Source organism: Squalius cephalus (assembly GCF_949319135.1).
Source record: "Squalius cephalus genome assembly, chromosome: 16".
In the NCBI taxonomy this organism is placed as follows: domain Eukaryota; kingdom Metazoa; phylum Chordata; class Actinopteri; order Cypriniformes; family Leuciscidae; genus Squalius; species Squalius cephalus.
This window is the reverse complement of record NC_137137.1, coordinates 3,855,865-3,883,118: the sequence shown is the minus strand read 5'-3', so window position 1 is coordinate 3,883,118 and position 27,254 is coordinate 3,855,865. Positions and strand designations below refer to the sequence as shown.

At 37.0% G+C, this 27,254-nt stretch overlaps 1 protein-coding gene across 1 annotated transcript; it reads left to right on the top strand.

The window, feature by feature from the left end:
• On the top strand, positions 1–27,254 carry dpysl2a (dihydropyrimidinase like 2a). The gene is made up of 14 exons (XM_079896637.1): positions 1–350; positions 12,632–12,720; positions 12,830–13,014; positions 14,697–14,861; positions 16,424–16,485; positions 16,738–16,818; positions 17,299–17,367; positions 17,811–17,931; positions 20,735–20,891; positions 21,909–22,050; positions 23,028–23,198; positions 24,642–24,821; positions 24,939–25,104; positions 26,019–27,254. Exons 1-14 carry the CDS (start codon positions 309–311, stop codon positions 26,108–26,110), a joined length of 1,722 nt encoding a protein of 573 aa, XP_079752763.1. The 5' UTR covers positions 1–308; the 3' UTR covers positions 26,111–27,254.

Below are 27,254 nucleotides of genomic sequence, written 5' to 3'. Positions count from 1 at the left end.
GCGTGTGTGCGTGCGTGGATCAGGGTGGGGTGTTGCGCTGCGCATGCACGGTGGCTTTGGCCGCGTAAATCTCCATCAGTGTCTGTCTGGAACGTCCTGCCGCTGCGCCGGAACAAGAGAGAAGAGCCCGTCTCCTGAAACCGAGGGGAACTTCATCATCCACCTTTAGAATCTCTGCAGGATTGTCTGGAAACATCCCACCATCGCATCCGGGTTGTTTAGTGCCGACAGCGGCGGGTGTCATTGAGCTTCTCCAAACGCGCATCGGGAACCATTACGCGTGTGGATCTCCAGCCATCAGCGCAGAGATGTCCGGATACCAGGGCAAAAAGAACATCCCTCGCATCACTGTGAGTACAGATCAACACGAATGATGGTCTGAAAGCTCTCGCGATTATGAATGTGAGGTGATGAAATGATGACAGCGACTCCTAACAGGAGCGGAGATTCCTATAATGGCATTCCAGTGCTGAAATGATCAAGTTAAGCCTTATATATGCAGTGTGCGGTTTTGTGCTTTCACGGTGGTCCAGTTATGCCAATACCTTTACATCAGATGTTGGATTACTGTCACCTCTCATTTCAGTGTCACACACACATTCAGACCCACTTATCAAACGGGGTTCTTTGTGGGTCAGATCCATTGAAGCTCCGCTGGGTCCCACTGGATGAATATTTTACCTTATGGAAAGCTGTCGTGCATGCATTAGAAAACAGCCTCGTTTAAATAGAATATAATGCATTATTCCTAGCCATAAACATTGCATGTGTCTTATAATGTTGCTATAACATGTCACAAATGAATATACAGTAATTCATCACTGGTGATTTTTTTGTGACTAGTGTCTGTATGCATTGAAATCATCCGCCATCAAAAGTATTCTTTTTTTCAACATTAAAAACGACTATATGGAAAGCTGCTCAGCCTTCATGCATGCATGTATTATTTTAAGATCCTAGGAATATGTCTCATCTTCCTAGGAATATCTTATCTTCAGTGAAGTGTTGCATCATTGCAGTTCTTTGGAAATCTTTGTGAATTATGGTTTTGCATGAACTTGAAAAACTAGCTTGTGAAAAGCATGCATACATCCTTCAGGATATATCATAGCCTCAAATCAGAGAATCCAATCAAGCATTATTCACTATTCCAACTGAGCTTTCAAATGTATATGTCTATTGCAGAAATGTATCTTACAATATAAGCTATATCTTCAGTGAATGATGGCTTTGTCAAAATCCACCTTCAAAAGTGCAATTCATTAATGTAAAAAGCAGCTTCGGTTTAAATGCCGGAGCAATGGCCTCCTCGTACACCCCCGCTGGTTTGATAGCCGTGGCAAATGCAGAAAACCGTCTCCAGAGGAAATGGATGAAAATCCTCTTCTGAAAAGTAGGTCAGTGAATGTAAAGTGTATGTCATGGTATGTGGTGACACTTGCCTGTAATACATGTTCCGTCCACCACTGGCCCATCACAGTGCAAAGACAGTGTGCACTGCATTCGATATTCTCTGGGATTGTTTTAGAGGCGGTGATCTGGTTGCAGAAGGCCTGCAGGAACGGACAGATCTGGGACAGGAGGGAGAAAGAGGAAAACTCTGCCTTTGCCGGTAGATCTTGCCTTTAGCTCTTAAACGTCAGCTAAGCTTCAGCCATCTTAAGGGATGGTGATAAGACTGCCAGTGGGTGGCAAACGCTGATACTATACTGCACTATACTACACACTCAAAGACTTAAAGGACTAGATCAAGATCACGTTATGTCATTGTTCCAAATCTGTATGCTGTTCGTTTTCTGCAGAGTGTTTGAATATTAATACAGCTCTTTTGCATACAATGACAGTTTATACTGAAATCAACTGTCAAGCTCTAACAGGAGCAAAAAAGCACAATACAGTAACCTACAACTAGTCCATATGACTGATGTACTATATCTTATGATATTGTTTATCAGCTTTGATGAGGAACAGACTCACATTTTTTCTTCGCAAAGATTTTAAATCTCATTTGCATCCATGTGTTTAGAATCAAAAGCTGCCATGCGCTATTGTAAATTAAAGCCGAATGTGAATGGCACCTCAGTTAATATATGTGGAAATGTGAATGAGATTGTATGGGAACGATCTGCATGAAGATTCTTAATCATGTAAAGCCTGATTTATGAAATAATAGGCAGAGAAAAATCTAATGTTTTGAAACAGAGGACTTTAGTGAACCTAGACAATATATATATAAAAAGTTTGCATATGTGTTTTATGTTTTGTGTCATATCTGATACATCAGGCTTTTATGGATCATATATGATGATATAGTGAGAATATGAAGCTCATACTCTAGGAGTAAAAAACACATAAATTGTGTTGGCCCAAACTGAGCAAAAATATGCAATTTGGTGCAAATGCTGCTGATATTTATAAGGCCAAAAAATAAAATGACATTCTGATGCTTGTAATGTAAATCAGTGAGATATTTATAACAGTACAGCAGATACTTACATAAAATGCATATATCAGATCTCACTCTATATCTGCCAGTCTTTGTAAGATGATATTTAAATGCTTAGTTTTATGATCAACGCTCTGTAGTTTTAAACAAATAATGCAATACAATATAATGATGATTGAGAGATGAACAAATAAACCTTCAATAAAAGCCTGTTGGATCATGTTTGATACTCACATGATTTTTCTAAAAAATGATGTATAATCAAGTAAACCTCAGTTGCTTCAGTCCAGTGAGTGTTTATTCTGAAATATTACTTACAATTTAAAGTTCTTGTTTCCTCTATAAAAAAAAAATGATTTCAAAGCAAAAAGACAAGGGCTGAAGAGGGACGTTTTTACAATTATACTAAAATTATATTTCTCATTTTATCATTGTTTTACAGTGTCACATCGCCACATCACTCATGACAAACATGGCCTGAGCACTCGATCCTTTCCCTCTGAACACACACACACACACACACGGCCCACATTCTAGGCATGTTTTCTGCAGCAATCACATTCCCACAGCCCAGACAATGTTCTGCTTCGCCTGACTTCATCATCCGCAGCGTATCGAATGTCTGAGAGATCTGCTGGTTTTATGTTGTTCTCTCTCATGCTCTCATTGATTTGATAAAAGTGCAGTCGTTCCTTCCCTTTGACCCCCGTTTGAACTGGTGACAGCAGTGAAGCTCACCTTAAAAAACTCAGATGTGTGCCATCAACCCATCATCATAGATGCTCTGAAACTTTAGGTGCATTCACACCATGTCGTAATTTCGAGATTTCAATCAGGTTAAAGCATTCACGCACTAGGATTTACAACTTGTAAGCTGGGAATATTCAGAGAGCTCCTACTTGTACCACGTGACCGCTGTACCACCTGACTGCTGCAGATTCATTTAGGCGCTGATTGTGTTGCCATAAAAAAGCTAAACAGTAGAACATCATGTGTTGTCATCTCGAAATTACGGTAATCATGACATGGCGTGAATGCAGCATTTTATTGTTCAATGCTCAGCAGTTCTGATAGCATTCTTAGTAGTATCAGCTTGGTCTCTCCTATAATAGAAAGAAAAGAGTTGATTGGCATGGACCCAGAAAGTTCCCATTAAGTTATAAAGATTAAATGTTCTATTAATGTTTAAAACGTCCGATGTTTTTTCTTGGTTATGCGAATGTTAAAGGAACGTTCCATTTTATCATTTTGCAAACATAATGGGATTGTTATTTTTCTAACCACACATCTCTTCTGAAACCCCAAGACCGAATGTGAGATTATCTGAGAAACGGGAGACTTAAACAGTTTGCTCTCCATTTAATCTCACAACCATCTAAAACACATGATATTTAGAAATCTCCTTTGTGGTGTTTTATGTTTTACATGTAAATGTAGTCCTGGGGCCCTATCTTGCACCCAGCGCAATTGACTTTGTATACCGACGCATGTATCATTCCTACTTTGCACCCGACGCACAGCGGACTTTTCTCTCCACAGACACACGTTGGTAAATTAGGGAATGAACTTGCGCTCCCGGGGGGCGGTTCAGCGAAAAGAGGAGGCGTGTTACGGAGCAAACGTTCCCTGGTGCTATTTTGCAGTTTCAGAAAACAATTCCGCCACAGACCAGGAAAAACCTAGTCTAAAGTCAGTGGCGCGTTATTCAGATGCTATTTTAAGGGCGCATGCGTGGCCATAATGTAGCGTGTGCACAACGCGCATACACTTTGCTTCTCTCATCTACACACAGACACAGCAGTTCTCATTTTTGCAAACCATACATAATTACAAGGAAATCATTGTGGTGTCCGTGAAGATGTGAGAAAATAGGCATAAATCTAGCTTACACATTTACCCAAATTATTATACGCCTGTTTAACCGAAGCTAATTTGGGTGGGTTTCTCCCATCCCCATTCAGTGTCACTTCTCTGTGTTTTACGGCCCTGACGAGAACGTCGGTCTCCTCGGCTGTGAACCGCTCCTGACGTGCGCCTGGCAAATCCGCCGTTATAATAGCAATCCGCCATGGAACAAGCGCGCCTGCTCTTAAAGGGAATGTGAGGTAACGCTCTGATTGGGTTATTTCACGTTAAGCCCAAACCACACCTATGAATAATGAAGCTACTTCAGACCAACACATTTTAGATTTGCGTCGGGCACAAGAGTCATTTATCCCGCCGGTATAATAGCAACAGCGCCCAAGACCCGCCCACAAAGTTACTTGCGTTTCGCGTTTGATACTTGCGTTTCAGATCGTTAAAATAGGGCCCCTGGTGTGTGTGCTTCAAATGTGTGGTTAGAAAAATCACTGAAGTGAATTGTTGAGTAATAGCACATAATGATATGTCTTCCTGAGAACAATGTCGGTGCCAATAAACTTGGTTTCAACACCTAATGTGCTTTTGATTGCTGGCAGGTGTCAACAAACTGCTCGCTTCAATTTGACACGCGTTTGGTTAAAACTGTGACATTGTTATGGACTCAACTGTAATGATAAAGATAATTAATCTCTGACAGCTCACTGATCCTGATTACACTGATTGTTAGTTCAGAACCCGAGAACGTCATTCTGATTTGCAGCTGAACTCACGATTAACCCTCTGGATCAGAAAGACTCCAGATTTCTAGCTATAGCGCAGAGAAGTTGAGCTCCTGGAACACAGCACACTCAGACTTTTCATTTTCACTCAGAAATTGCAAGTACATTTCACAAATAATTACAAAGAAATTGCAAATTCCACATTGAAATAAAAGTACACAGACTGAATAATCTGTGCTCTAATAATCAGTGATTCAACAGTGATAGTCAACTTGCTGTTATTTAGGAAGAACTTCTTGACCTGGAAATAATCTGCTGTGGCTAGTTTGGGTGATATTGTGACTGAGATGAACAGAAAAAGGCCACATTCACCATTTTCCTAGAGTAAATATTCACGTATGGAGTCAATTTTGTTGTTTGCATGAAGCTCTTGCAATCTCAGTGCTGAATAAGGATATAGAGACCCCTTTAAACCATATGTGCAAGCTATAAACATCAAATGTAGAAGAAAACAGTTTATACTATTGCTCGTTATCTAATGTGACAATGCTGAGAGTGCAATGCATACTTGCATTTTGTTATGTTATATGTTTTATTATTTCAAACACAATGTTCTGCATTCATGTAATTGCGTAAAGTATGATTCTTACCACTCAAAATACTGTATATAATTTCAACCACATACGTGACTCTGGATCACAAAACCAGTCACGAGTCCCACGGGTATATTTGTGGCAATAGCCAACAATACATTGTATGGGTCAAAATGATCGATTTTTCTTTTATGCCAAAAATCATTAGGATATTAAGTAAAGATCATGTTCCATGAAGATATTTTGTACATTTCCTACCGTAAATATGTGAAACATTTATTTTTGTGAGTGAATGCAGCACAATCGCCAACACAAATGAACAACTTTAAAGGAGATTTTCTCAATGTTTTGATTTTTTTTGCACCCTCAGATTCCAGATGTTCAAATAGTTGTATCTCGGCCAAATATTGTCCTATTCTAACAAACCATACATCAATGAAAAGCTTATTTATACAGCTTTCAGGTTATGATTATATGAGTATGATTGGCAAACCAGCTTTAACATGATTAAATCATTTGTCAGTGGACATTTGTGAGGCATTACTAAAATAATTCTACAATGTCTATGGTCTTGTGTGAAACACAAACCTGATCAGCCACATAAACACTTCCACTACTGCTAGATGTGACCGTATACCTTCACCAATCTGAGTGTGTTTGACCCACTTCTCTTAGTTCTCAGTGCACATTACTTTTGGAAAGGCAGTTTTTCTGGGAGGCCCCCTGGTTGTCAATTTGAGTAGTGTGTCTTTAGGATAAAAGTATGCACTGGATTTGCTGTAAGTGGGTCGCAGGGATTTGGTCTGGTATGGATGGGTTCTCTGGAAGCCATCATTAACGACCTCTCACGCTCACTGCACTACACACTACGTGGGGGGAAAAGAAGAGAAAATGACTAAGTGCTGCATTTGTCTCTTTACTCTAAACAGAGCGGCACTATGCACTCTTAGCTGTCGGAAATGTAACCATAACAAACGTTCAGTTCAACATTTTAAGTACAAGCACTATTTGCACTGCTTGATCTACTAGAGTAGGGATCTTTTTGCTGTTACGTAATGACCAATTAAGCCCATTCACAGGCTTTACAATGGATTAAAGGAATATTCTGGGTTCAGGATGAGTTCAGTGCCATCAACAGAATTTGTAACCACAGAAAAATATTTTAACTTAGTTTTTTGCAGTTTGAGTAATACACTATAGTAAGCAGTGTCAGAATCCTCAGGAATTATGAATTGAAATTTGAGCACTTGCATTAAAATGTGTGTTATTTGAGCTTGTAAAGTTATTTTTGGTGAGTCTGCTGTATAGATTGGTGTCAGCTTTTGTTTTTTGTGGTCAAACGTCATAAACATGTCAATACATGTAGAGACGAGTTTACGTTCTTCTGCGGATTCAAGACAACATTCTTACAACAAAGTTGCGTAACCTTTCTTCTTGGTGTTCTTGCGCAGACCTTATGCAAAATGTATCAGGATTAGCGGGGTTGGAATTTGGGAATTTTACACAGACAAGATCACATAGTCTCGTATTAACTAGCGGTCGTATACTGTGTGTATTTTAATGTTTATTTTGTTTGTATAATGTTTATATTTTTTCACTACATTGTACACTGTCCATGCCTCATTTTTTTTATTAGAGGTGGGTAGAACTATTGTGTTGTAGACATTATATATATATTTACATATCTATTTATTTGTACAATATTTATATCTGTCCTCCATTTGATGAAAGAATACCTTAAAAAATGTTTGATTGAGATGACGATTGTCTCAGATATGCCTCATGATAATTGTATGATCTAATTCTTCCCCAAGCATTTACTCCTTTAAGGGTTAATATGTGAATTGTAGTTTTTTATAATTTATTTAATAGATTTTTCCCACTTACTACAAAAAAAAAAACTTATTTTGGCAATAATGAAACATAATAAAGATCTAGTGATGAACATAAGATCTGATGCTTTATCTTTGCATTTTTTCATTTCATTGTTTCATTTTCATTAACTGTGTTGCCACAGAGAATGCTGGGAAATTTAGTTTTCGTCATGCCATTCTGACGCCTCATAAACCTGGTAAATAAGTGATATTTTCTATCAAACTTCATTGCTAGTCATCAACAGTACTCAAAAATGTGCACATACTAAATTGTAAAGTCAACATTGACAATAACAATTTGTTTCTTCCACTGTTCTTTTACTAATATCTCTTAAATACACCATCCAATGGTAAATACGCCATTGTTTTGTGCTTGCCTCTTAAAATACAAGATTCTGATATGATTTTAAAGCATTTTAAGCATCTTGAATAAGTCATGGTATTTAAGATATTATTTATACAATACAATATTTATATCTGTCCTCCATTACACCTCGAAAAACTCTGAGGCTAAAATATTGGTGAATAATAAAAAAAAAAAATCTGCATATTACAATTATGCATATTTTTCCTTCTTGCATATTTATACTATTAATTTGCACCTCAAAGCTTAAGCTGTATGTTTACTTAATTGTGTTTTTAAACTTAATTGTGTTTGTTGTTTGAAATAGCTGCCATTAGTGAGGTCGAAACCTGACAGTAAAGAATCAATGGACGGGTCATCTAGCACAGGGTCTGGTTTATACACTATACGTCTGTTTGTTCCTACTGATCTACTTTACTATTAAAAGCAAATAGCTTCATATTTCACTCATGTAAAGCTCTGATTCTTTTTAGTAAAGGTGCAGTCAGAGTTCAGTGTGTCATATGTATCAGCGGAGGGTATTTTGGACACAAGGCTTATCCAGATCAGATCTAGGGTCATAAAGGTCATGACATGGTAACCTCCAGTCTTTGCCGAGCACGGGTGGACAGCAGCTCTTCAGCTGACAGGGTACCTTCTCAGAACTTTAGCTAATGTTCTGGCAACGTTCTCTCAACGTTAAAGGCAAGCGTTCTTCCAGTAACATTAATAGAATGTTCATTTAAAGTTATCTGGTATTTAATAATAATCCCAAAACATTATTTATACATGGAGTGGGGTTGTTTTTTTTAAAAATGTTTTAGTTGGACGTTCGTCTGACATTTTTTAAATGTTACTTGTTTTAGAATGTTCGGAGAATATTTAAAAGTAACATTTCAAAAAATGTTTGAAGAATGATAAAACGGAATGTTTCTTTAACGTTCACATAACCAAGAAAAAACAGAGAACATTCATAAATAAATAACGCATTTATTACAATGTGAACCTTAGCAAAACATTCTTGGAACATATTTTTGTTAGCTGGGCTTCACTCGACTTCAAGTTTTCCTTTGGTGATGTTGTTGATGCTTCAGCTGTGCCAATTATATCTTTTGATTGAGCATCCAGGAACATAACCATCCATTTAGGTAAATTTGAAATGCTGCCTTTAAATTTAGTGTTTAATCATATAACTGGTCAGTATTCCTGAATGCATTAGAACATTAAACTACTGCTGAATAAGCCGAGAGCTCAGCAGGTCAGCAGATGTAAAGGTCTGTTTTAATGAGCCTTTAGGCTGCAGAATGAGCCTGCGTTTGTCTAGACAGCACTAGTAATGGATTTGTGTAGAGAAGAGTGACCAACAAACAACTACAGAGCACAAGTCCTGTCACGGTTGAATAAAACGAGTTCATCTTGATCTCAAGCTCTGTATAAACATCACAAATAGCCCACGTGATCGCTGGAGTCCTTCCACTGTGACTAACAAAGTTAAGATGGTTTTGATGTCTGCGAGATGTTTTCAGCTAACAGCATGAGCGAGTGCTTTGTGGCACAGCCGAATATGAGCATACATGTCTGAGCTACTGTGTGTGTCATAAAGCAGTGAACAGAGAGGCTTTGTCTCAGAGACAGATGAGGCCTCATTTCCGTTTACATGTTTAAGTAAAATGATCATTCTTTCTCGAACCGTAGTTGATATACTGTATACATGGATTATGTTAGCTAGCTGATGTGGAAAACTTTTGGGGGGACATTTGCAAGGTGTGTTTGGTCTGAATAAAACAATTCTCTCTTTTCCACCTACTAACAACAATCCAAAATACATAGGCTATATTTTAGCAATAATGGTTGGGCGATATACCGGTAGACAGGATGAACCGGAAGAGATTTGTCATCCGGTAGAGGTTTTGAATTTTCTTTCTGTTATATTTATTTGTGCTGTTGCTTGTAATTAGTTTTTTTTTTTTTTTTATCTCAGTAATATTTTTTTTTCTTGTTTACTTAGATTAGGCTAGTATTCATTTTTTCATTTGATACAGAAACTGGCGTCAAAAGTGGTAAAATATCAATGATATCTGATCTACTTTGTCAAAATAATATTAGAGTATGTTTTACAAGAAAATACTATTTCAGTTTTTCAACTTAAAAATTTCTTATTTTACTTGCCATTTCTTTGTACTTTTTGTGCAATTTACTAGCAAATTCTGAGTGAAAATGGTTTCAAAGTAAATTCTACAGCATTTTTTTTTCTTGTAAAACCCTTACTTTCACTTTTCTCATAATATATCGTTTTAATGAAATGAAATTATTCATATCGTGATATAAGATTTTGGTTATTTCAACCACCCGTAATGGAACATATAAGAGCAAATGATGCACATTATGGGCCAGATTTACTCACTGCTTGCTCCAGCGCAAACCCTCTTTTGGCGTTAAAAAACTACTGTTAGGGTTTACTAAAGACACATAGTGAAAAATTAGCGCTGAAAAGGCGTGGACAGGGTTATTTTTGCGGCTGACCTTATTGAATATGCATTTGTAGGAGTTTCCCTTTCAGATGCAAAATTTATGAGAGGAGAGTATTTAAATGAACCACATGAGGTGATTTACTGGTATTTGCACCATTATTTAACGCCCCCAAAAAAGCATGTCTTAAACCAGACGCTGTGTATTTTATTGTTTATCATTTTAACTGTGTTGCTACAGAGAATGATGGGAAATGTAGTTTGTTGTGCCTCTAATAGTTGGTTAATAAGTAGTATTTTCTATCAAACTTCATTGCTAGTCATCAACAGCACTAAAAATGTGACATACTGTACTAAATTGTAAAGTCAACATTCATATGTGCTTGTTTCGTAAAATAAAACCATTGTGATATGATTGTAAAGCATATTAAGTTTAAGTGTGGTCAATCATAAATATATTTTATCTATAAATCTATATCTTTTTAGCAGTCTTTCCAGCAATGTCTTGTTCTCCACAGCACAGGCTCTTTTCTTACAGTAGAATCTTGAACCACGGCTCAACGATAGCTACTCATTAGCAGTCAACCAGCGACAGAATAGGACTTCTATGACAATTATCTCTTCAGGTCATTAATTACAGAGCACAATGCAGCTGAGATCTTCTTAAACCCCCTACAATCCCCATCATGCCTTTGGAAGTCACCATCACGATGGGTTAAAGTGGCAATACTGTGGCATTCAATCATTTAATATTGATTGAAAAATAATTGAACTGTGTGTCTGAACAGAAGGAAAGCATGCGGGCTGCAGTCAATCACGGTGTCCTTAAATAACATTTGTGCCCATGATCGCGTGTCACAATCCATTTAGCATGATAAGAATCACTGTGTTTTTCTGATGTGCCTTAGCGATCTTTATGCTTCATCTGTGATTGAACTCCATGTCCAGTGCTTGTCTGTAAAATAAATTAGTGCAAGGAGTGGTTTATAACAGGATTGTTATAGTCTCCAGTTGAAGAGATCTGCATCTCATTTAGATTTTTACTACAGTGACCTTGTCATGCAAAAGCATTTATCAAATCACTTCATTGTCAACAACAGTGGTGACTTTTTATAGCCACACACACCCTGCAAGGTTTATAGTCAATTGCCTTAAAGTGCCCCTATTATGCTTTTCGAATATTACCTTTCATGTAGTGTGTAATAGAGCTGTTTGTGAATCTAGAACGTCTGCAATGTTTTAAATATCAAAGTGCAGATAAATGGAGTTATTGTCTTCCAAAAGAAAGAATCGATTCTGAACTGCCTGAAACGAGTCGTCAGTAACTCAAACTACATAGGTTTGTAACAAATTTTTTTAATGTCAGTGTGAATGTCTACTTTGACCCGACCTAAAACACTGTAGTTGTAACGACTGAAAGAGTTTGGTTCGTGTTGTCGACATCATGTCGAGAAGACTTTGGATCCGCTACCAAAGCAAATCCACTTTGCTGCACTTCCAAAGCATGACACTCGCTGTAAGCGATCGACCAATCAAAAGACTGGGCATCTGACCAATCAGAGAAGAGTAGACCAATCACAGCAGACTGGGCCATCTGACCAATCAGAACAGAGCAGAGTAGACCAATCACATTCACAACAGACTGGGCATCTGACCAATCAGAGCAGAGTAGACCAATCACAGCAGACTGGGGCATCTGACCAATCAGAACAGAGCAGAGTAGACCAATCACATTCACAACAGACTGGGCCATCTGACCAATCAGAGCAGAGCAGGATTTCGGAAAGGCGGGGTTTAGAGAGACTGAATCGAACCGTTTCAGACACTGTGAGAAAAGAGCTGAAGCTGTATATTATGAGAGAAATAAAGTGTTTTTTAACCTTGGATGCAGGTAAACATATTGTAGGAGACCTTCAAAACAAAATAAGGAGCCTTTAAAATAACATAATAGGGGCACTTTAAATGCAAAGGTGAATCCCCTAAGTTATCCATGTGTGTATGAAATGCAGGAGGCACTCCTGAACTTATAGTTGTATTGAGATATATATATTGTATATTAAACTCGGTAAATGAGTGAAACCTGTTTTGAGCAGCAGTGGGTATGTGGCCTTTAAGAACCGCCAGTGAAGGAGATGTTACTGTGAAATATGCACATGCATTTTTGTTTTATTGTTCATACTATGCAAAAACAAAGTGTTTCTGTGCTTAAACTGAGAGCATGTGAGACCTATTGAGTTGCAGTCAAATTATTGTATAAATAGTTAGCATACAGCTGCTGGGAATAAATGCAGTTTTTGTATGACTCTCTGTCTCCCTTTCTCACAGAGTGACCGTCTTCTAATCAAAGGTGCGAAGATAGTGAACGATGATCAGTCTTTCCATGCCGACATCTATATGGAGGATGGAGTCATCAAGCAAGTGTTTTAATTATTATTTAATGTCATTGTTTTTCTAGTCTGAAGTATTGACTGACAGTAGAGATGACCTCTGCTGACCTTTGTGACGCTTATTTTCTCTCTCCAGGCAAATCGGTGAAAACCTCATAGTTCCTGGTGGTGTGAAGATCATCGACGCCCACGGCAGGATGCTGATCCCAGGTGGCATTGACGTTCATACCCGCTTCCAGATGCCCGACCGGGGCATGACAGCGGCTGATGACTTCTACCAGGGCACACGAGCTGCTCTCGCTGGCGGCACCACTATGATCAGTACGTCTAAAAAACATTATAACAAGACCATAAAATAATTGATATGTGCTTTCCTACAGCTCAAACAGTAGAGCGCCTGCGCTTGCAACGCCAAGGTCATGGGTTTGATTCCCAGGGAAAGCCAGAACTGATAAGAATTTAAAATGTGTACCTTGAAATGCAATGTAAGTCGCTTTGGATAAAAGTGTCTGCCAAATGCATAAATGTAAATATGCAATTTATAAAAAATATATGAAATTGTATTATTACATATAAATTGTTTGCATTTATGTGTATATATATATATATATATATATATATATATATATATATATATATACATATATAACAAATATATGTCCAGTATGTACAATATTATTTTTATATACTGTATATACACAGTATTATATATATTTATATATAATTGTGTTTAAATATATATAATAACAAAAATAATTATAAAATGATTTATATGCAATTTAGTTATTAAAATTATGATTCATAATATCATGATATTTTGTATTTAACAGGATTAATTTCTTTTCTTTTCTTTTTTTTCAGTAATTTGGCCCTAATTATAAAGTTTTATTCAAAACTTTATTCAAAATGTAATACAAAATGTAATACAAATCTAATATGTTTTGGATGATAGTCAAATTTGTACATAATAAAGAATGTAAATTTGATCTGAATTTGATTTATGAATAAATTAGACATAGCAGCTTTATAAACTGATTATATTGCTTTATAAACTGATTCAATTACAATGCAAAGTTCATTAAATGATGAAAAGTAATATGAAAAATAATCAAATCATGAAAAATGCTTAATTCAGCTTTAAAGGTGCTGTATGTAACTTTTTTACTCTACTAAAGCATAAAAATACCATAATATGTTTGCAGAGGAAACATGCTAAGTTCACATACTCGTTTTTCTGAAAAACACTTCTACAGCCAGTTATTTGACTTATTATTTTTTGTCAGTCGTTTTTTGTTTTGGTCTGTGTGGTCTCGCCCATTGCCAGTTCCCCCAATAGTATTTCGACACGCCTGGTTGCCAGTCGGCAGAAACGCAGCGTATTGCAGCCTTGGAAACAAGCAAACAAACTGAGTCAGAGATTGCAGATTCCACGCAACCTAAAAAGCCTTGATATCCATTTAAGAATCTCTATGAACGAGAGCATATTAAAACGCAGATAAATCATTAATTGTCAGTTACGCTCGTTCCTGTCACGTCCTCAAACTGGCAACCCGCGTGATCGTCGAGTCTGAGGAGGAGGGGGCGGGGGAAACAACGATCTCTGATATTTTGAATTTGGACTACAGTACCCATTTCCACCACTAGCTGTCATTCTTACAGACAGCACCATTACAGAAGCCGATAGTGTCAGTTCAGTGTTGATTCAGTTCATTTCAATAACAGTCCACAATTATGAAACCAGTTCGATTCAGCTATAAAGTAGCTCTACTGAAGACTGTTCTCATTATCCAGCTCAAGTTTTGTTCTCATCCAATAGTGTCAGTACAGTCTGGACAAGTTGATAATATCACTGAATATTAAGTGTCTTTTAAACCCCAAAATGTGTGGGACGAGTTAAATGTTGAAGTTTAATATCCTTCCATTTAATTCTATAGTATATACACAAGTTCCCTCGCTTTAAGTATATAGGATCAATATATTTATATTTTGATGTGTATTTTCAGTGGATCATGTGGTTCCGGAGCCGGGCGTTAGTCTGATCGCTGCCTTTAACCAGTGGAGGGAGTGGGCCGACCACAAGTCCTGCTGTGATTACTCTCTCCATGTGGACATCACGGAGTGGCACAAGGGCATGCAGGAGGAGGTCGAGGCGCTGGTCAAAGATCACGGTATGTGTCGATTTGAAAATCATGCTTTCCCCGTTATGGTTGAATCACGGAAGTTACACCAGTTACTTTGCCAAGAGATCTCTTATTTATTATGCATCATACATACGAGAGAAACAAGCATAGACGAATAAGGCTACAGGCGAGGTGGTCTTCATTCAAGATTTCTCTGTTCCCCATTTCTCTATCCTCTCACCCCATCATGCCAGCTGTAATGGTTTATCTATGTTTCTCCTTCCTCACCCCCTCATCTCTGTGTTTCTCCTTCCTCTCACCCCGTCATGCCTTTATGTTTCTCTGGGGTGGTACAGTAAGGATTGAGCTTATATACACCACTGAGTGACTTTCAACTTCCTTGTAAGATATCAAAACATGTTGCTTATGTTTAAAAATGGAACGTATACCTCATGCTTACATATGGTACAATCCACTTTCCCACTGTTTGTATACATTAGTGGTACATTTGCAGCAGTTGAAACATTCCTTTCCTTGTAAAGAACATGCCAACTGTACACATTTGATGTATCATCATTAGTGGAACATCTCTGCTCAGTGAAATTTGCATTGCACACATACCTCTAAGCAAAATATATAACTCTCCCAGCTCCCCTCCTTGTGTCTAAAATATGATCCTTAAACACGTGTCCATGCAATCTGTAGTCTAACTAATGCATTTTAAACTTCATAAGATAATACAACTGATTATGAATACTAATAAAGAATAATACAGATACATAATATTAAATAATGAAATTATATTAAAAGATTAAATTTTAGTCTTCAGCATGTTCCTCACACATGCGCCTGGTGCAGATACATTGGATGGGTTTAGTATAAATGAGACAATCGCGTTTGCTCAAGACAGAATGTTAGCAACTCAGTTGCTTTCTCTCATGACACATAGCAACACTGCTAAAAGTATTTCTAATATGTTGGACCTTTTAACTTTTGAGACATGCCTTCACAAGCACCCGTAAGAGCGGTGATTGGGGTGTTTGAGTTGGGAGAGGGGCGACGTGCTAAAGAGGTGTTTGTAATTCAGCTTAAATATGTGCAATAAAAGTGTAAGCAAGATTTTACTATGTTATTACTACAGTTAAAACTCAATTCAAAATTCACCCAGAACGTACAAGGTATTATAATTTATATTAAAAAAAGTATATATCAAAAAAAAAAATATAATAAATAAATAAATAAATAAATAAATAATAATAATAATATATATATTTATTTTTGTTTATTTTTTTATTTTTTTTATAGTATTAATCCATTTGCAATGTTTTGGGAAATTCTTATGCACTGCTTCTGGGTGAAACCTGGCCCAAATGCAATAGGAGGGTTAATTGTCATGAAAATAATGTCACAATGCAGCAGTTACATCAGTGATTAGGTTTTTCCACCTAGTACAGTATTCCCACATGTAAGTGATGATTTAGGCACTTTATGGCTCAAATTACACACATTTTCAAAAGGAAGAATCATTACAAGACATCATTACAAGACTCCGCTCTGCATGTGTGTCCATGTCTGATGATGTCTAACATCCTGGTCTTTTTTTCTCCCAGGTGTCAACTCTTTCCTGGTCTACTTGGCTTACAAGGATATTTTTCAGCTAAATGACTCCCAGGTATGACTGTAAAGCATGATCTCTCATGCATATGCCTTTAATTATGCTTATAAAGCTGGATTAAACACTGTTTATTTAAAAGTCTAAATCTCTTGTGTTTTCGGTGCATTGAGAATGCAGTAATGATGAGTTTTACATGCACTGATGTGATTTGAGAGAGCATGTTCACCACGTTTCCTGAAGCCGTAGATCCAGAGAAGATGAAAAAAACACAGAAAACACTCTGAACGTTGTTTCTGCTGTCTGTTATAGATGTATGAAGTACTCAGTGGGATCAGGGACATTGGAGCCATCGCCCAGGTGCACGCAGAGAACGGGGACATCATTGCTGAGGTGAGCTCAACATATATATAATATACGAAATATACCAACGGTCACTTCTGCTCACCAAGGCTGCATTTATTCGATCAAAAATAGAGTAAAAACAGTGATATTGTGCAATATTATTACTATTTTAAATGACTTTTTCTATATGAATATGAATATTTTTAAAATGTAATGTATTCCTGTGATGGCAATGCTGATGTTTATATTGAATTTGATCTACAGTACTGTATATCACCTCAAAAGAAGGAAAAAATATGTATATTTTTGGGATCATTAAGATTTTTTAAATTGTGACATTTTTAATGACATTTATCATCCTCCCTTCCACAGTTCATGCAGATGAAAAGAGATTATATAATATTAAATGTAGTATTTGTAAAAAGTAAAATGTCTGCATTGCTGTAATGATAAATTGGGCTTTATTTTTTGTTTTGTTTTTTGATGTGAAATCCATATAAATCTCTTTTACTCTCTTTTTGTTTTTAGGAGCAGAAGAGGATTCTGGGATTGGGTATCACTGGTCCAGAGGGACACGTTCTGAGCCGCCCAGAGGAGGTAAAACGCTTCAAATGCACCTTGACTATAGTTTAGCTATAATCCAGAGCACATCACACCACACCAAATACACCATCAGAACACTCATACTGCAAAATTACAGCTGTGCACCACATGGATGGAGGTTTTTAGCACATCATTGGCCTTACACGTACATCGAGACCCGAGAAACGCTTCCAAAATAACCTTCAAACATTCTGCACTAAAACACATTTATGGTTTGTTTCCCTTTAGGGATCAGGGGAGTTCAGACTTTCCACTTTCCCACAGTTTTTGCTGCCAAAGTCATTGATCATTGGTATCAGCCTTCCAGAAACCTTTAGCCGAGTCCGTTGGCGCACATAAAGTGCAGTCAGCGTTCAGGAGGTGCTGAGCAGCACTTTACCTCGGCTGCGTCTGTAATTTCAGCTGAAGGTCAGTGAGTGTCGGCCGATGTTTTATAGGTGGAGGCCGAGGCCATCAACCGGGCTGTGACCATCGCCAACCAGACCAACTGCCCGCTCTACATCACCAAAGTGATGAGCAAGAGTGCTGCCGATGTCATCGCCCAGGCTAGGAAAAAAGGTACATCAGATGTTTGATATAAAAGTCCTATGAATTGATCGACGTCCGACTCAACCCTTGGATGAGCTTGGAAAAAGCTGTCACATGGGTTTTATTCTCACATTATCAATAGACTCCTACCTAGAGGCCATTTGACACTGACGATGTTCCAAACGCTATTGACCTACCAACCCAGACAACATTTTTAGCAACTTCCAACACAGATGCTGTGCCAAATAGTAATACTAAAAAGCCTCTCCTGAAAAATATCAGAATAATATATCAGCCTAAGCTTAGCCTTAGCTGGTTTAAGCTCTATCTAGATGGTTTCCTTAAATATACTCAAATGTATTTGAAATACATTCATTTCATGCTATGTATACTACAAATACATTTAAATATTTATGTACTTAATGTAAATACCCTGCAATTATAATTGCGGTATACTAATTTGATATACTTAAAAGTCTGCTGAATTGGAGCAACTCATTTTAACTTAATGCACTTTAGTTATCCGGAAATAGTGCTGAGGTCCAACTAAAGATATACTTAAGTATATTTGATTGTGCTAAAGTGGAACTATTGCGAGTATACTTTAGGTACACTTTAAATATCTTGCATTTAAAGACTGATATTATACAGAGATCATACTATCCTTACTCATAGTGATATTTAAAGGGGGGGTGAAATGCTATTTCATGCATACTGAGTTTTTTACACTGTTAAAGAGTTGGATTCCCATGCTAAACATGGACAAAGTTTCAAAAATTAAATTGTACGTTTGAAGGAGTATTTCTGTGCCAAAAATTGTCCTTCCGGTTTGTCACAAGTTTCAGAAAGTTTTTTTCGAGTATGGGTCTTCGTGACGTCAGCTGGGGCGGAATTTCCTTATATGGGTCCTAAGGGCACTTCTCCATGAATAGCGCGGGCGTGCGCGCACTCGTAGACCAGAGCGAGAGAGCGAAAGCAGTACCTCATCAAAGCGCTCTGCTCGGCTTTAGGGAAGTCAATGTCACCAAAGAAGTGGGTTTTTGGTTGCCAGGGCAAGACAACCCTGCACAGATTCCCAAAGATTCCCAGCGTTAAGGGACCAGTGGATGGAGTTTGTTTTTTCAGAGCATCAAGGGAGTTGTGTAAAGACTGTTTGTTCCCAGCATTTCGACGATGATTGTTTTATAAACAAAGCCCAGATCGACGGATTTGCAGATCGTCTAATGCTTAAGGATCGAGCAGTCACAATGATAAAGGTTCGCGGTCGTGCGTTGGAACCGGGCGGTAAGTAAAACTGTTGAACAAATGTCTCTGTGTGTTGTTAGCTCGGCGGGTAAGCACAGCTTTAGCTTCGCCCACACGGCCCGCCCCCAGCCGCTCGTTTTTTTCCGGAAAGACTCGGTACAGCCTATCTTTCTTTTATAAATATAATAAAACTAAAGACTTTTTGGAGATATGAAGGATGCAATACTACTCTATAGGTACTCAAGATTAACAGGAGATTGAGTGAAAATGAGCATTTCACCCCCCCTTTAAAAAAAAACACATTTTAGGCTTAATATTAAGAAATGTGCATTGTGCAATAAAGAAGTACTCCACATAAAGTTGAATTATAATTACATCAGTAAGTCTCAAGCGATATGTCAGTGTATATGTTAATGGATTTGTAGTATAGGCCTACTTAGTATGAAATAAATGTATTTTAAAAATACAAAATTTACATTTTGTTATAGGTTTTTTTTCATTAGGGATAAGATCTGGTCTCCCAGTCTGAAATAATTGGCCAAAACCCCTCTAAAATAACCCTGTTAAACCAGCGTTTTAGATTTAGGTTTTGTAGGTTTTTTTTTTTTTTTTTTTTTAGCAGAGCAAGTACATTGCCTTATGATGTATCTTTTCACATATTTTTTTTTTTTTAATGAAATATTTTAATCAGTATCTATAATAAGTGCAATGAACAGTTGAACTGTTAAACTAACTGTTAGCTTAGCATTATGCTAATGTCTGTTAGAAGGGAGTTTTTACTTGGTTTCCCAGTAAGGGATAATGACAATGCTGAAAAATAAAACAACAACAGCTAAAACCAGCCTAAGATGGATTTCCAGTTTGGTCATTGCTGGTATTAAAGGGGTTTTCACACTTCTTTAGCAGGTAAGGCTGGGTGACTAGCTGACCAACCATCTAAAACCAGCTTGAAGAGCTTAAACCAGCTACGTCCAGCCATCCTGCACTGACTGGTCTTAGCTGTTTTTCCAGCAGACGTTACACAGCAAAACAACTCTTTAGACCTTGAAACAGAGCATCGTCTGCTTATGAGCACTTAAGTACTTAAGTATGAAGAACGAAGTAGCTCTTAAAGGTGCTCTCAGCGATGTCACACGTTTTTTAGGCCAAAACATTTTTTTGTCACATACAGCAAACATACTGCCTTTCCCTTGAACACACTTTAAAAAAAATGCGGCCTCTGTAGACAGCCCAGGTTCCATAAACGGCAAGGAAAACAAACTGGCCCAGCCTGGACCACAAAACATAACAAACAGTGTTCCAGCCAATAACTGACAAGAATGATTTGGGGGTGGGGGTTGGGGGGGTTAGTGCACGTGCACATGCACATGAAGGGGGGCGGGGGGGGGGGACTGGAGGAGAGAGAAGCATGAAGAGGGAAGTTAGCTAGAGGAGAGATGTCCTAGACAATGACAACGACTGACAATACTTCGAACGTCAACAAGAAGTGACGTCACCCAACATCACTTTAAATCTAGTGTGCTCACTGAGCAGCAAACAGCTCTTCAAACCATTGTAGCGACCTTGACCCTGTGCTTTCCCTGCTCAGGTACCGTGGTGTACGGAGAGCCCATCTCAGCCAGCCTGGGGACAGACGGCACTCACTACTGGAGCAAGAACTGGGCCAAAGCTGCAGCCTACATCACATCTCCACCCCTGAGCCCCGACCCCACCACCCCGGACTATCTCAACTCCCTGCTGGCCTGGTGTGTGTCCTAGTGCATTATGGGACATAGATTACAGGGGGTATTTGGACCACAGTGAGTGTGTGTGTGCAGAGCAGGGGTTTCATTATGGTCACCCATTCGTCATCCTGTTTGCTAAGGGAAGAACATTAATGGGCTGATCACTAGAGGGCACCATTATACAAAGAACGGCCTACTGTGAGCTTTTCTCTACGCAAACGAAGATAAAATACAAATGATTATGCAGTCCAAATGATTATGAAAGAATTTACTAAAACTAAAGCAAAAAAAAAAACATTGTCTTTAATTAAAATAAAAGTTAACTCAAATAAAAAAATATACATATAAAAAACTTATTTTATTTCAGCTAGTTATCAAAATTTCTTATTTTCATTTTAACTTAATGTACTAAAATAACTAAAATAAAAATTGTTATTAAAGTTGTATTTTTTAAAAAAAATTTAATGTCTATACATTTTTTATACATTTTAAATAAAATTAAAATGGAAAATATAAAAATCAAATTAAAAATATGATTAAAAAGCTATAATATTATCTTAATTATATTAAAATAACACTGGGGATAACATGGTACAGCAAAGGTATCTGATGGTTAAATCAAATGGGTTTTTGATATAATTCCGCTGACGTGTTTTAACTAACAAATATAATAAAATGTATATGATTTATAAGGGAAAGTGTATTTCTAATCCTGTAACTGATCACATTTTCACCATTTTTAAACAATTTGTTGCCTTTACTAGTTCATTTTAAACGGTTGTGTTGTGACAGGAAATTATATTTCTCAATTAATATGCAGTCATAAAATTGCATGTATTATTATGAAATAAGTTGATGCATGTTTTTTATTAACAAAAGATCACATGGAGTTTAGTGACACACAACAGAACATATTTAAATACCATAGTATTTGCATGGTATTCAAAGGTTCTTCAAAGAATACCTTGGTAATACATTGTCAAAAAAACATTATATTGCCATGTTTGTCGTTGTTTTAACCGGCTGTTCTCTGTGCAGTGGGGATCTGCAGGTGACTGGCAGCGCCCACTGCACCTTCAACACCTCTCAAAGGGCCGTCGGCAAGGATAATTTCACCCTCATCCCGGAGGGAACTAACGGCACTGAGGAGAGAATGTCCATCATCTGGGACAAGTGTGTGGTGAGAGACGCTTTTCTGCTTTATGTGTTCATATGGTTTGTTACAGATCCAGATTAAATGAGAATTTGCTGTTCAAAATCATTTGTTACTTTTTATGGGCATATCTTTTTTGATTTATTGCAGCCAAAATGTGTATTTAATAATCAATAGTTTCATCTGATTAGATGAGCCATGTTGCATTGTTTTGATTATTATAAATATAATAATAATTATTGTTATTATTATAAGGTAGCAGGGTATTTACAATAGTTCCATCTGTAAAATCAGATTAGATAAACCATGTTGCATTTTTGTAATTATTATAATCAATATTTTTATAAATAATAAATTATTATTATTATTATTATTATAAGGTACATACATTTTTTTGTATTCATGTTACCTATCAATCAATAGTTTATTCTCTAAAATCTGATTGGATAAGCCATGTGACATTATGTTAAATTATTATAATAAATATTTTTATAAATAATAAATTATTATTATTATTATTATAAGGTACATACATATTTTTTGTATTCATGTTACCCATCAATCAAGTTTATTCTCTAAAATCTGATTGGATACGCCATGTGACATTATTTAAAAAATTATTATAATCAATATTTTTATAAATAATACATTATTATTATTATTATATGGTACATTTAAAAAAAAGTTATTTATCAATTATTAGTTTATTCTCTAAAATCCGATTGGATGAGCCATGTTGCATTATTTTGATTATTATAATTATTATTATTTGTATAAATAAATATTATCATTATAAACAATAATACATGTGTCAGCATTATTTATATGAATAAAAGGTACTTTTTATTGCATTTATTGAAGTGATATTCTGTTTCATGGCGTGCACAACACACTATACCTATATTTTATTAAAAAAAAAAAAAAATCAATATAACTTTCATTACTGTATCATTCCCGTAAAACGTTTCTGACCTTGTCCTTAAGATGAATGTTCTGCTTCACAGGTGACAGGTAAGATGGATGAAAACCAGTTTGTGGCTGTGACGAGCACCAACGCTGCCAAGATCTTTAACCTGTACCCACGGAAGGGCCGTATCGCCGTGGGCTCTGACGCCGATCTGGTGCTCTGGGACCCCGACTCCACCAAAATCATCTCCGCTAAGAGTCACCACCTGGTGAGAAGAGTTTGGGTGGATAATGTTGGTGTTACATTAGTTACATCATCACAGGCTGTTTGTCTGTCTGAGGGCTCTTTAAATGAACCGTAATGTGGGCGACACCATTAGTTCTGGACCATCTCTGACTCCCATGATCCCCTGCTCTGAGCTGTTTTAATATTCTGCTGACTCGCTCGCTCCGTCCGCTCATGTTTGTCAGCGAGGCCGATCTACACTGATTTAATTTGACTGGAACGAGATGCTGATGCGGTCAAATGTGGAGAGAGTGAACTATCATGAGGTCACACTTGCTGTCACTGAGCGCTGATGACCTCTGAACAGTTTACGGTCGTGGGATTATTTTTGGAAAGAAATGAATACGTTTACTCAGCAAGGATGCATTAAATTGATCAAAAGCGACATTAATAAATGTTACAAAGGATTTCAAATTAAAATAAATTCGACCGATCAAAAAATCCTGAACAAAATGGTTCACGGTTTCCGCAAACGTATTAACTATTTTCAACATTGATAATAATCAAAAATGTTTCCGCAAAATCATCACATTAGAATGATTTCTGAAGGATCATGTGACACTGAAGACTGGAGTAATGATGCTGAAGATGCAGCTTTGATGACAGGAATATATTACAGTTTACAATATATTCACATAGAAAACAGTTATTTTACAAACCAGGTATTTTAAATTGTAATAATATTTAACAATATTACTGTTTTTACTGTATTTTTGATCAAATAAAAGCAGCTTTGGTGAGCAGAAGAGACTTCTTTCAAAAACATTTAAAATCTTACCAACCCAACCAACCAATTTTTTAAAGAAATGACTGAATGTGACTGAAAATATTTTTAGTATTGGTCAATATAATATGAATCAATATTACAGATTTAGGAAAAAGTAGTTTTTACTTTTGTAATTGTTTTTGAACAACATTTAAATAGTGTTGCTCAAAAAAATCACTTGAAAATATCTGAAATGAGAAAAGGTACAGTACATAATCCATTGTTGGTAGATTATATATAATTTGAACATAATTTTGATAAACTCTGTCATGTTGAGTGTGATTTATTCATGAAAATATAATATAAAAATGTTATGATGCCAGACAACACTTTATTTTACAGTGTCCTTGTTACATATTTTACATGTACTTACCATAGTAATAACAGTAAAGTATGCATAATTACATGCAACTAACCCTCAACTAAACCCTAATCCTACCCTAACCCTATAGTAAGTACATGTAGTTAATTAATAATTCTCAGTACTTAATTACTGTAATTACACTGTAACAATGACACCTTAAAATAAAGTGTAACCCCATAATGTTTTAATATGTAATTGCTTAAGGGATGTGCTACAGATTCCGTTGAAAGTACACAGACTAGACAGACATTTGTAGAAAAGATCTGATCGCTTTACCCGTGTTCTGTCATTCTCAGGCGGTGGAATACAACATCTTTGAGGGGACTGAGGTGCGTGGAGCTCCTCTGGTGGTGATCAGCCAGGGGAAGATCGTCCTAGAGGACGGGAACCTGCACACTACTGAGGGTTCTGGACGCTACATCGCCCGTAAACCCTTCCCAGACTACGTCTACAAGAGGATAAAGGCCCGCAGCAGGGTACATACACATTATATATAAAGAGAGATGCATATACACACATAAAACTCCCAGATGAACTCATCACAAGTGATTAGAGATCATAATTTGGAGTATTTAAGGCGTCTCTCTTCACAGCTTGCTGAGCTGCGCGGGGTCCCGCGAGGTCTATACGACGGCCCCGTGTGTGAGGTCACTGTGACACCTAAGGTCATGACCCCTGTCACTTCTGGTAAGACTTCTCCAATCAAAACTGCTCCTCAACCAGTTCGCAACCTGCACCAGTCTGGATTCAGCCTGTCTGGTGAGAATACGACTAATTGTCCTACACTTAATTTACAACAAAGGGACTTTTCATAATGGCATTCTACCATACTACTATTTTTGTAATGTGTAGTATATATAGCATTTCCTGTCATGTGCAATATACAGTACTACCAGATCACACTGTATCCCACAATGCATTGCGCTCCACATGATCTTCCATTCATTTCCAGTGTGAAGAATAAAGCATTAGCAGCCAGGATTTTTAGCATTTCTTTTTGGCTCTTTATTGGATCACACTGCCAAATAATTTGACATTTTTACATTAAATTAGATTAAAATGCATCTTATTTTTATTTATAAGATACACACTTAGTAATTAGTATGCTCACATAAAGCAATAAATACTATATAGCAAATCTCTGATTGTTTATATCCTTGCAAAATGTAAACTGTATTATCGCCCAGCTCTCTATATATAAAGTTGGATATATATGATCCAACACAGTCAGCCAGATAAAGCATTTTGTACTCTATAGCAAATCTCAACTGCTTGATTTTTTAAATTTCACTGCAAAATGTAACTATATTATCGCCCGGCTCGTTATATAAAGTTGGATATAAAAGTTTATCAACTTTATCCGCATGCATACAGAAAATTCACGTAGGGTGACTGTATATTTTAAATGCTTGATTGCCAGTACCGTCACAAAATGTAAACTATATTACCGCCCAGCTCTAATCTGCTGAATGCAACAGTAAGGCATGAAGACATTATATACATTAACATCATGATTTTCTGTAAACTTTTGAAACAATGTTTTGTGAAAAGCGCTATACAAATAATATTACAATTTTGATAAACTGTTCAACACTCAGTTTTTATTGTTGCATACTCTTTGTTGTATGTGTGCTCCATCTAAGCCCTGTGTTTTTTCTTGCTCTGTTTCACAGGGGCTCAAATTGACGACAACGTCCCTCGTCGTCCCACTCAGCGCATAGTGGCGCCCCCCGGTGGCAGGGCCAACATTACCAACCTGGGATAAAATCATTTACTCCACAGAGAAAAAAAAAGAAGGGGTGGGATGGGGGGGGGGGGGGGGTTAAAGAAACTTGGGCTTTTTCTCCGGGACTGATCCAGTCATCTGGACCCGTGTCCCAACAAGCACACCTCCACTTCCGTTCATCCACCCCCAAACCTCATCCTTCTAGCGTCCTGTTCTTTGAGTGTGTGCTACTTTGATGAATACGTTTCAGGATGACTTGGCCGTATGCTCTGGAATAGTTGGCATATGTTGAAATGTTCGGAAAACACTGTACTAGCATACTAATTTTTCAGTATGTATACTGTTCATAGTATGAGAGTTTTCTGTGTGCGCCGAACGACCTACTACATTTTGCAAAATGTGCAGTATGCAACAGAGCATATTGCACTGTGTACTGTATCCCATAATGCAATGCAACCTTCCATTTCACATGTGACGAATGAAGTGGAAATAATAGCATTTGTTTTGTAATTTTCTTCTTTGATCAGTGACTAAATTAGGATTTTTTTTGCTTTACATGCAATTAGATTAAAATGCAAAATGAATTATTTATCTCCGCCTTGATAAATGACGTAAACATGCAATGCATGCTTCGAAGAAAGAAAATTTGTGGGGTTTTTTGCCAAGTGTTTCTGAAACTTTTCCGGCTAACCAAGTAAGCTGCGTTCAAAGAACAGGAACTAGTACTGTATCCGTCATTTGCCTCCATACTTAAATGTTTTTATTCGTTTGCATTCTGGAAAAGAACGGCACAAAACTCTGTATCGTTTAGTATTAAACGTGCTGTTGCCATTTTGATGATTTGTTGTTTTTCCTTGTAGGAAGAGTCGATGAGTTATTTATTGTTTAGGATGCAAACCACATTTGTATTTTACATTTTTGCAAAAGTGTCAACTTTTCCACAAAAGCCTGATTTGTTCAAACGTTTTTAGAAATGTTGTTTTAAAATGAACTTAATAGTTTGATTCTTTTTGTATGTATGTCATGATTTCGGTTTCAGGTCAGTGTTACACCGCTCCCTGAAATCCCTGACGTTTGTCTTCCTCACGTTCTTTGCACTTCTTTATTTTCTCGTTATGTAACTGCAGTTCTTGAGACGCTTTAGAGCAACAACAAAAAAAACAAAAACAAAAAAAAGAGAAAA